General features: G+C 40.8%; 1 protein-coding gene across 1 annotated transcript; it reads right to left on the bottom strand.

Annotated features, from left to right (window-relative positions):
• Positions 1–196: 196 nt before the first annotated feature.
• TMEM129 (transmembrane protein 129) lies at positions 197–11,239 on the bottom strand. The gene is made up of 4 exons (XM_032685456.1): positions 10,812–11,239; positions 9,310–9,784; positions 6,874–7,033; positions 197–4,217 (listed from the first exon to the last, which is right to left on the bottom strand). Exons 1-4 carry the CDS (start codon positions 11,014–11,016, stop codon positions 3,969–3,971), a joined length of 1,089 nt encoding a protein of 362 aa, XP_032541347.1. The 5' UTR covers positions 11,017–11,239; the 3' UTR covers positions 197–3,968.
• Between the last annotated feature and the right edge of the window lie 838 nt (positions 11,240–12,077).

Genomic DNA, 12,077 nt, shown 5'->3' on the forward strand with positions numbered 1-12,077 from the left:
CCACAAGGTACGCTCCGGAGAAACGTGTCCCACATTTCACTCCATTAACGGAATCACAGAACAGTTTGGGTTGGAAAGGACCTTAAAAATCACATTGTTCCAACCCCCCTGCAGTGGGAATGGACACCTTCCACTAGGCCAGGCTGCTCAAAGCCCCATTCAATATAATTTTAAAATTAAAACCAGAAGTCTTACATAAAATCAATTGTATTTTTATTCAGTTCTTCAGAGAGTTTTAAGATTAACTGCATGTATTCATTAAACCTTTTCCTTAAAGGCTACCTAAATAATACTGTCCATTTTAAAAGAGGTAAGCTATCTAGGAAACCCAAACCCAAGAATCACAAATAAGAAACCCTGCAGTAAGTCTTTGGAAGAAAATGTCATGTAATGTATGTAAGAGCTTGAATATTTATATCTTACTCCTTAAACAGTTAAAAGTCAACAAATATTTCTTAAGAAATGGCACTCAGACCTTTATTCTTATTGAGGTTTATCCTGACTGGAATGGTATTTAGCTGCAGTCTAACAAGTAAAATCACAGAACGGTTTGGGTTGGAAAGGACCTTAAAGATCATGTAGTTCCAAACCCCTGACATGGGCAGGGACATCTTCCACTAGACCAGGTTGCTCAGAGCCCCATCCAACCTGCCTCTGAAGACTTCCAGGGATGGGGCAGCCACAGCTTCTCTGGGCAACCTGGTCCAGTTTTGATACAACAAAAATACTCATATTGAAGAGATCATGTAATAACCTGGTATTTTTGGGTTCAAGTTACACCAAGCCTCATGGTAAAAAAACCCACCTTCATTCACATAATTTATTCAAATTATATCCTGCTTGGAAAAAAAAAAAAGTCTTTTTTTGGGTTAGCAAACTATGTTAACCTAAAAAATCAACAGATAACATATTTTCTTAGTATTTTCTGGAATGCTCAAATTACAGAACTAACACAACTCTGTAAATAAATATAGCCACCTACTGAGCTGCAGCACAGAGTGAAATTTGGGCTATATATGTACACACGCATATGGCATATTTATACTGACAGTGTGAACCCACAGATACGTTGTCTTAGTTTAGTGACATCACATGTATATAATGTACTTCGGATTACTCACATCGCCCACCCACAAGTCAGTGATGTGGAAAAGCATACACACTGCTGAAAAATGCAACACTAAATCACTAGTAGTGATTTACACACAATAATAAAAGAAAATTATTTAGTAAATGTTTTAGCCCATCACATTACTTGGGTTTTGTTTGTTTGTTTTTTTTTTTTTTATAAAATGCTATAAAAAGACCAATTCTAAACTCTATCCTCATTTTTAAGAAATGTATCAAGATTGTGTGGGAGGCAGTGTTGTTTTCTCTGCTGCAAACAGAGAGGATCTTCTCCACAAATGGCCCTATATGTGCAGGTGGTTCTTTGGCTGATGACCTGAAGCTATGACAAAGACAAATGCCTATTTTTGTATTCCATTATTTTCTTGTTCAGTGGTTTATTCACATCTCATATGACTGTGCAGGGAGAAGTCACAGTTCCTCCTTCTACTGCCTCTAAGAAGGAAATGTCATATGGATTTCTAACAACTTGTTTCTCTTACACAGCCTTTAAGCTTACAAACTTTGGACGCATGCCAGACTACTTTGAGAATTTAAACTTGGGAAATAATAGTTGTTTTAAGGAATTTAAGCCAGGCACTATTATTAACATAAATCATAATTTTATTTTGATGATTATTACTAAGTTTCCTAAGAGGCACTTCTGTGGATAGAGCATTAAAAGATGCAAGGGTATCTTACATTTTTGATGGTTACTCCATCGTACTGTTATACTGGCAAAAGAGATAAGATGAATAAAACTAAAGTTCCACTGAAATGAAAACTTCCATTTAATTCAGGGTAGATTTCTGTATGGAACAGCTCCAGTTGTACAAGCAATTAGGAGTCTAAAGCTCTTATTACATGAGATACTATTGGCAACTGACATGTTTTTCTTCTATAAAACCATCTGCAGCTACATGTATCTACTATCTAAGTTTCTCAAGGCCTTTATGATTTTAACTTCACACATCTTTACAACAAATATTTTATTTCCAAACAGGCAAAGAGCTGTATGAACTGAATGACTGTCAGTGGCAAAACCACAGGTCCAAAATCCTACCCTCTCTTCTGCAACTATTTCAAGGATCACATCCCACGTGTCTGTGCCACATCCTGTAAACTTTCCAGAAGTAAATGTTGCAAAATGCTTATTTGTAAAGGCTGCTGTGTAGCAATAGGTGCATTGTCAGATGACACTACATGGCCCTATGAGAATGTTCCAAAGGTTAAAAAAGCCTGCAGAGACCATTTTAAACTTGCAAATAACTTTATCACAGAAGTAGTGGGAAATATTTTAAATTCAATCACTGATCAGCTCCTTGATTTTTTAATTAATTTTCATACTTGTCAACAAATCTGTCTGAAGCTCTGGAACTCAAGCCTATTCAGCTGAAGAGGGACATGCCACTCTTGGCAGAGACAAATCCATAGTAGCTGTCTCAGTGTCAAATTTTCACTCCATACAATGCAAAACAACGGGTAATGAAAAACAGATGAACCACCATTATTAATAGGTAGTTTAGATAATTGCATAGCAGATGTTGTACATATAGCAACTGAGATATGCTGAAACAATTAATGTCCTTAAACCCAGTTTGGACTTTCATAAGTGAGTATTATTTGAAAAACCCAAAGGTAAAAACAAACACTAACAGTATAACATAAATGTTAGTTTTTAAGCGATGCTGTCTAATCTGTTTTCAATTCCTTATCCCTCTCTAAACTGTGGATTACAGTCACATTCATAACCATTTCCTGCCTGGCTTAAAGCATAGCTTGGTGCAGTTCACCATCTGTAGCTCAGCTGAGACTCATGAAATGTTTCATGGTTGTGCTTCCAGTACTTGTACCATTTTTGCATCCTGCCACCTATTCCTGCTCAAAGCACTTGCCTGTCAGGGTAATCAAGAGGTTTTCATGGAATCACTGGCATGTCATCTCTGCTAATGATTTACTGGCAATATCCTTCTTATTATTCACGGGGGAGATATCCTGGCTTTTATTCACCTAGAACAAAGCATTAGAGTGTTCCTTTCTCTCTTTTATCCTTTTTCCCTCTGTTATTTTAATTCACAAATTAAAGCTCGGAAGTTTGCTGCACTCCCTTCAAATGTAATAAAAAATGTCCCATCATCTAAAGCACATCAAAACCCTAAGCAATGTAGCTCCTGGAAACCAACAGATTTCAGGATGCATAGCATTAGCAGTGTAGGTAAATGGGTTACATTTCTGAATCCTTCTGTTGTTTGAAATAAAGACATCCATCAAAATGTAAGCTAGAGGCAAATTGATGGAATAAAAAGTCCCTATGGGAGTTGGAAATCTTCAGGGATTAGATTTCTTAGCCTACTGAAACCCTTTGGACCAGCAGAAGGGCCACAACTGGTACACTTGTTCGGTGAACAATTGCAAAGATTACTGAGAACTTGACAAGTGGAGTAAAGAAAAACAAAGCATCAATGAAGTCTAACCAAAGTATTTTTCTCAGTTAGCCCTTTATTAAAGAACAAAACCCAAGTCAATTTTAAAAATGTAAAGAATTTAACCTACGTTAAAACTTGAAAAGAGAATAGTACTGCAAATATAGAAGGATAACCTTCCAAGACATAAGAAAGGAAAACATGGGTTAAAAAAAAAAAATCCAGGAATTGATATCAGGTGAGTAAATACCAAAGATACAGGTAAGAGTGGAAAGTAACTGAAAAGATTTGCATCTGTTTTCAACACTGTAGAAGAAACCTTTGGAGTTTGCACCCTTGTAGAACACGAAGTCTCAGAAATAAATCTAGGAGGCCTTTGACCAAACCCACTGTGAAATACATTCAAATTAAAAAAGTTAAAACGTACCCAAGTACTACTCATCGTATTAGGCAAACATCTAAAATGCAAAATTTGGCTCTGCAAGTCGGACAAGGCACTTGGCTCGACAGCCAGGTCTCTGGGTGCTGCTGATCCTGTCGGCTGGCAAACCACTTGCCCATGCAGGTGAGGCACCACATGGGGCGGCAGTAGCACTGCTGGCACTCCCCTTCGTTTGGCTCCTGGCAGTTCTTGATGAGCTTGATGTTAGCAATAGTCTGCATACACCCTATGCATGGCTCCAGCTCCTAAAGGAGGAGAAAAATGCTCACATTGTGAACTGCACAGAATGGTTTCTGTGATTGCTCGTCAAAGGCTTTTAGAAAATTATCTGTGGCAGAATAATCAAGGCAGAACTGTCCCACCAGAAGATGTCAAATGGTTTTATTACAACACTTTCAAATGAACGAGAGCAAAGTTTCTCTTTAAACAGAAAACCCCAGAACTGCTGCGTGAGACTAGTGATTAAACAAAAATGACTGAAAATAAACATTCTTTCTGTCTCCAAAGAGCTCCACCTATTTCCAGAGCACAGTAGCCACAGCAAGCTAAGCACACAGCCAGCTTTATCATTCACACAAGATATTTTTCAAAAAACATACCAATATAATGTAAGAAAAACAAAAAAGCAAACAGTTTTTACCACTTGCTACAGCAAATGGCTGTTCCTATCTTCCATCTTTATAGGTAAGATATATAAAAAGGGAAACTGGGGCTGTACTGAACACAAGGACACTCATCTTGAAGGACCAGAAACTTACTTAAGTTTTCTTGGATAATACTGTAATAATTAATATTTCCCCACAGGTAATTATGCCACATGAACCTGTGGTTGCATCTAGGGACATCATCTTGCTGTGAAGTGTTTTACAATTAATAAACAATAATTAGCATTTCCCCTGTGTCTTCCAGCTGTCCAAGAACTTGACAAAGTTCAAATGACAGCACAGTGAACAGGCACAGAGACCTGAATCCTGTTCATACTGCTACTGGTGTAACAAAAAGCAGCTCTGCTCTGTGGTCTCTAGTTCCCAACTCCAGTGTCTCTTCCCTGTCAGCTCAAGTGCCTGCTCAGCCACACTGGCAGCTTGGCTGTGGAGCAGATCCAGATGAACACAAACCAATTTGCTTTGCCTCTTTCCGCCCTGGTTTCACACAACCAGGTTCACCACAGACAAAGTCTTGTGTCAACATGGGGACCAGGAGTGTGCAGGAAGCAGGACTGCTTCTTTCAGAAGCTGCATCAGCTTTAACTTGTGAAATTAAGGCTTATCTTAGTTTTTAGGCAGGAAGATCTCTAGCATAGAAAGATTAACTAACTTTTTCAACTTACTCATGGAGATTCAGAACAGGAAAAAAATTCAGTGTTGTATTTTTTATGTCCTTATCATAATTTGTGATGACATTTATCACTCAATGTCAAATCAAAGACCAGTAGCTCAGCTGACACTTAAATGTGTCACAAATTAATTTATTTTAATTAAAATGAAAAATTATCAGGTTCTCTCTTCTCTTTATTTTGAACATCTCATTTCACTATAAGCTGGCACTGCAACCAGAACGTACAACAACATCATGTGCAGGCAAATCTGATCCAGTTTTATTTTAGCTAGTTCAAGGAACCATGGAGTGAACACATCATGACACTACCACAGATACCAACTACTCCCTGCATTAGCTGAAACATCAGACACAGACTCCCTGCAGGGTCACCAGAACTGGTTTAATTAGTTTCCTCTGGTACATGGGACAGTGGTATAGTCACACTTCTGATTGCTGCACAAGTGTAATAATGACCAGGTCTCTATGACTATAGCTGCAGGTAGGATTCTATGGTGTTATTTATAACCAAAGCAAGCCCCAATTAAGATTCATTAGTTTATTTCAGCAGAAGATCCAGCGAAACCTGGCTGTCTAGAAAAGCAAGCTGTAATGGAGCAAACTGCCTAAAGAACACCAACAGCAGCTGTGACTCCCCATAAACTTTCTGGAAGCGCAACGTCATCATTTCCAAATGTTTTCATGTAATATTTTTATGGGAATTATTACAGGGGACTTTATTTCACTGTGTTATTTCTCATGTCTCAAAACTGCTCACAATACAGTTCATCTCCTCGTAGAAGGAACGGAAGCAGCAGCCTGAACTGCATTTATGACATGTTTACTGAGATGGCAGGTGAGCCCTTGTGAGGGATGCACCCACCCCGACTGAGCAAACAGCACTTTGGCATCACCCACAAGGAGGCCTGACTGGAGTCAGTGTGGCTGTGCAGACTGGAAGGAATTGTGCTAGGCTGTATCTTCTCAGGAAGTTAAGGAATCTAGGCCATGTCTTATCAGGAGGTAACTAGATGACATTGTAAGTCCTACAGCTGCACACCCACACCAAGGGGCAGTTTGACCACCAGTCACTCACTCTAAGCAAGTTACTGGAGCCCCCCAAGCCCATTGAGCTCTCCTGCAGGGCAGCAGGCTGTCTCAGGCAGGCAGGACACCTCTCAAGGTTACCTCTCAAGGCTGAGAAACCCCTCACCCTCTAACTATTATCCATAGCAAGGTAAGTGACTGTTTTTATTAGATCTAAAGCATATTGTATACAATTATTAGAAGTAGCCAGTACCAGAGTGACTGCTGTTAAATACCATTTAATTACTGATTGATTACTGTTTAATTACCACGTGATTACTGCTTAATAACCCTCAATTAATAATTATAATTTAATCATCATTCAGAGTTTAATTCATATTTTTAATAAAACCATTTTGTTAACTTCACAACAATGAATTCTCTTAATAATTCACCTGAGACAGCCCTAAGTAAACATTTACCAATTACACAGTAATCACAAGCTCACCTACATTGAAAGTATAATTATTACAGTGTCACATGGATAGAAAGTCTCACCTGAGTGCTTGGAACGTGATATGGCTGGTTAATTTCCACCAGAGATGTAAAGGTTTCTAAAAATAAATCACTAAGGCTTTGATGGATCACAACATTAGCTGCATTGCTGATAGGAGCACGGAGCTTTTCTCGGAGCTCCCCATACTCTGTGGAGTTCAACCTGAAAAAGAAAAGATGGAACAAAACATTACCATGATTATCTGCTTCAATACCTTGACAGTACATTGCAGAGGTTGACATCAGAGAAGTGAATCCACAGAAAAGCTATTTAGGCTGGTTCATGAGTCAGAATAAATAAACAGTGAGCATTTTATTTTCTTTTGCTGTTTAGTGATTGGTTTTGACACAACTTAGCCAACAGAACACACCATCCTACTTCATATGCGAGCAGGATATGCTGGAGATCAGCTAAAACATCGCACAAAATAAAGGAAGGCTTTTGAAGGGATCAGCATGAACAAAAGCAATACAGGTATGTAAATCATGCATTAACTGTAAAGTACTGCATACACAATTTTTGCCCATCTTTTTAATGCCTATTTACTTAGATCACATAAAATTCTTGTTCCTAAACTCCTGAGGACAGAAATTAGTTATATCCTGTAGCACACATCACAAGGTGATATAGGACACATAAGTAGCAGAAGAATGTCAATCTATCAGGTTCTGTGATTTTATGATCCAATTTTAGACAAACCCAGAAATTTCACAAAGGTTACAAACTGCTGCTGATTTAAGGCCGTAACAAGATGCATTTCACACCAGCTGCTCCTGCTAAAGTAAATGTAAGTGATGCCCACAGACCTCAAGTGGCACTTGAGGCCTCGCACAGATCCTGCAGTGACACATCCCTGTTGTTACCTCTTTTTATTGTAACAGTTCAGAACTGTAGCAGCAGAACTCCCCAGCTCAGTGCTTCCACTCATTAAACAGCTTTCATGGAGCAGTCCCTGGAACTGTTGCCCTCATTCTTCCTACCACTGAATTCCCAGAGCACAGCACAATGCAATGCTGGCTCAGCTTTAGCTCCCGGTGGTCTCCATTGTTTTAACTACTAAAGGATATTTGACAGATTATTTATCTGTTTGTTAACAGACGCTACCCGTGCAAATAACAGAGACCTTTCTATCCAGAGGAAAAGTGGCCCACCTGCACAAAAACATTTTTCTTCCAGAAACATCACACTGTATCTGATTCTGGATATATACTACGATCCTATATGATTTTGCTACATTCTAGTGGGGATTTACTATTTCTGACATCTTATTAGAGGAGCTTTTAAACACTGTTCTTGATACTGTGCTGTTTAGCCACAAAATAAAGTGGGGGGGAGTTGGATTTTTTTTTCCCCCCTAAAAAGAATTGTCAAAGTCATGATTTCTCAGCTGGGGGTGTAGTTTTATCACTCTGGCACTGACGCACGTAGAGAAGAAAATCATTAATTGTTTAATACTCATTTGGTTACCACTCTCACAGGTCTATACAAGTCTCTTAGGACTGTTACTCTTACCTTAACTAATCTCTTGTTCTGAGCTCTGTTCACCTGGATCTCTAACACAATCACCTCTATGCCTTCCTCATGCTTGCTCTACAGCACACCTACAAGTCTGGTGATCTGTCTGCTTTTAATTACCTAGTAATTACCTAGTAAATAAATGCTGCTGACATACACATTTAAAGCAAAAAGACACTGGCATGCCTTTTCAAATATATAGTTTTAGGAGCCCTAACATGGCTTTTAGTTCTCCCCTCAATGACACAACAAAAACAAAGACCTTGGCACCTTTCTACTCAGTGTTAGATGTTTCTGCAGAACTTGTACTTTTGCCCAGCTACACGGACAGTCTGCTGAAAACACCCAGCACGGGCCCTTGCAAAACAAGCCCTAACAGTTCATGTGTGCTAAGATTTACTGCTGTGAGAACACATAAATCAGAAACAGACCAAAACTACTTCCTTGCTTTACAGTAGCTCAGTGAGAACTCTCCTGAGCAGTGACAGAATTACGAGTCTTAAGCAGAAGGAAAAAAACGAAGTCATGGGTGAACAACAGCTAGTTTTGGAGAAACAACTATTTCTCATCACCTAAAATTTGGAAGACCAAAGATTGTCCTTTTCATTCCTGTTCTCTATCTTTGACCTAAATTTCTCCAGTTACTTCTCCAACAAAATCCTCTCCCTAAGAATGGATCAAACAGGACAGTCTCTCTGTTTAACCACTGTGCATTCAACGCTGCAGGTGTGTGAATCTTTCTAAACAACCCTTCTTCATTTCACTGCAAGGCAGAACTGCACACACAGCATCTCTGAACACCAGGCAGGGAGCAGAAGGGAAGGGACAAGATCAGGGAGCCTTCAGGCCGGACACAGAAGCACTCCATCAGCACCATCAAATATTATATACGTAACAAAACAGGGTTAACACAGTTGTTTTACCGGATATCAAACGCCTTCACGTAGGGATTGATACTGGAAACTCGGATGGTGAGGAACTGCACAGGCACGTTTGAGTCTGGGGTAAGTTCATGCTGTCTGGAGTCTGTCACCGTCAAATGAATGTCCTGCTGCTGGGCAACGTGTAAACAGTAGGTGGTCACTTTAATCACCCATGTGTCTGTAACAATCACCCTTGCTCCTGGGGCTCCAGTGGCAAATTTGTCGATTCTCCTGAACTCTGTATTGATGGAGGAAGCTACTGCCCTCCATCCTGACTGTGGGAGAGCATGGACAGCGAGTGTTCGGGCTAACGGGTGATTATTCCAACCTTTCCGTGACCAGTAATATGCCAGGGCACTGGTGACTGCTGGAAGGAGAACTGCGAAGAAGAAGAAAGTTTTCCATTCCTTTGAAGCCAGGTAGAAAAAGCAAAGATGTTTTTCAGGTGCAGCAAAGCACATTCCAAGGTAATAACCTGCAAGGGAAAAAAAAACAACTTGCTTTCAGAATCCAGTCAAGTACACACATAAACACATACCCCTAAATCATATGGTATCTAACCAGTGAGCTCACCTCCAGGAGAGCTACTGTACTTCTGGATGACTTCAAATTCAAGCCCCTTGTCTTAATCTTAGGAAAATGCTTACGCATCCCTGATTTTTACTAGAATTGCATAGCTAAATGAAGCTGATTTGAATTTGCAGATTGTAAGATGCCAATTTTACCAGAATTATATAGGTAAAGGGAGGTGACTTGAATTTGTTGAATAAAAGTACCTGTGAGATAATACTTTTACCAATATTATATAGCTAAAGGAAGGCGATTTGAATTTGTTGGTTGAATGAAATTACCTGCGAGATGCCACTTTTACTAGAATGATACACCTGAACGAAGGTGATCTGAATTTGCTGAATAAAATTGCCTGCGAGGTGCCACTTTTGCCAGAATGATTTACCTGAAGGTGATCCGAATTTGCTGAATAAAATTACCTGTGAGGTGCCACTTTTGTCAGAATTATATACCCAAAGGAAGGCAATTTGAATTTGCTGGTTGAATAAAATTACCTACGAGATGCCACTTTTACCAGAATGATACACCTGAAGGAAGGTGATCCGAAATTGCTGAATAAAATTACCTGCGAGATAATACTTTTACCAGAATGATATATCTAAAGGAAGGTGATCTGAATTTGAATAAAATAACCTGCGAGATGCCACTTTTGCCTGAACCCTATACCTAAAGGAAGATGACTCGCATCTGTTGGCTGAATAAAACTACCTGTGAGACGCCAGAATGACACACCTTAAAGAAGATGCTTTGAATTTGCCGAACAGCACTACCTGCAAGGCGCCACTTAATTTTTAGCAGAACTATTATGGATAAAGGATTCCAAGCTGAACTCCCTGGTCGAGCGAAACGCAACTCCTGGGTGACTGCGTGTGCTCCGGGTGCAGCCAGCCGGCTGCCGAGCCCGGGGCGTGCAGGGGGAAGGAAGGACTCACCCAGGGGCAGCAGGGAGTGCGCCAGCAGCGTGCCGGTGCTGCGCCGCAGGTGGTACTGCACGAAGGCCGCGTCCTCGCTGCCCAGCCAGGCCGAGAGCAGGCTCTGCACCGTCAGCCCCGCCGAGCGCACCTCGTCGGGCGGGAACACGAAGCACACGGCGAACACCACGTAGGCCAGAGTGAAGGTCACCGCGGGGCTCTCCATGCTGCGCCCCTCCCGGGCACGGCGGGCCCCGGGAGATCCCGCCGCGCCCCCCGGTGCTCCAGGGGGGAGCGGTAATTCCCACCGCTCCGGCGGCACTTCCCGCCGCAGCCCCGGATGCCGGGGCGGGGACCGGCAGTGCGAGGGGAGGCGGGGACCGGCCCTCCATCGGCTCCCTCCCTTCCATCCATCCGTTCCCGCCCCTCCATCCTTCTGCGCCTGCCAGGCCGCGGGATCCGGACATCGGGAACCGGACATCGCCTTCATCCCGCGCCTGTCCGTTCTGGCCGGGACACGCAGCCCCTCCCCGTGGCTTCCAGGTTTTGTACGAGGTCATTCTCCACAGGCCTGGCGGAAGGAGCCGATTCCAGTTCCTTACAAAAGGGAAAGAGCTCTCTTGTTGAATGAGGGCAGCGTCCCTCCGAAGCAGGGAAATGGACTGTTTTGCTTAAGCGTCCGAAAAAACTTCCCTTTGTTTTTCTTTTTCTACTTCATGTCACATTTTCTAATATTTTTCTAACATTTTTTCTAATATTTTCTAATATTTTCCTAATATTTTCTAATATTTTCTAATATTTTCTTTTTAAAATATTTTTAATTTTTTAATATTTTTTAATATTTTCTACTATTTTTCTAATACTTTCTTTTCTAACATTTTCTAATGTTTTTCTAATGTTTTTCTAATATTTTCTCTTTTAAAATATTTTCTAATATTTTTCTAATATTTTCTACTATTTCAGGACAGGCACGTAAGATCTTAAAAGGCCTTAAAGGGAGACAGATTTTAAGATGTCTTTGTACACACGCCCCCCCCATAGTAAAAGGATCCCCTAACTGAGATCTCTGTTTACTACTGAAGCACAAATAATAACTAATAGCCACAAGATTTGCCGTTTCTCATGGAATGTAACAAACCCCTTGCATGAACCCTGTAATTATCATGAACTTCCATATTTGTCTCTTTTGGAGAAAGGGGAGATTGTGTAATTGGAAAGGCACAGCAGAGGAAGCATCATGTGACGTTGTACACTTCCACTGATTCCACTGATGGGGAACCACGTCCA

This window comes from Chiroxiphia lanceolata, chromosome 4 (genome assembly GCF_009829145.1).
Source record: "Chiroxiphia lanceolata isolate bChiLan1 chromosome 4, bChiLan1.pri, whole genome shotgun sequence".
In the NCBI taxonomy this organism is placed as follows: domain Eukaryota; kingdom Metazoa; phylum Chordata; class Aves; order Passeriformes; family Pipridae; genus Chiroxiphia; species Chiroxiphia lanceolata.

Coding starts and splice junctions, on each gene's coding strand:
- TMEM129 (XM_032685456.1), bottom strand. CDS start 11,016: ATGGAGAGCCCCGCGGTGACCTTCACTCTGGCCTACGTGGTGTTCGCC. Junction 7,034..9,309: donor GTGAAGGCGTTTGATATCCG/GTAAAACAACTG, acceptor TTTCTTTTTCAG/GTTGAACTCCACAGAGTATG. Junction 4,218..6,873: donor ATCACGTTCCAAGCACTCAG/GTGAGACTTTCT, acceptor CTCCTCCTTTAG/GAGCTGGAGCCATGCATAGG.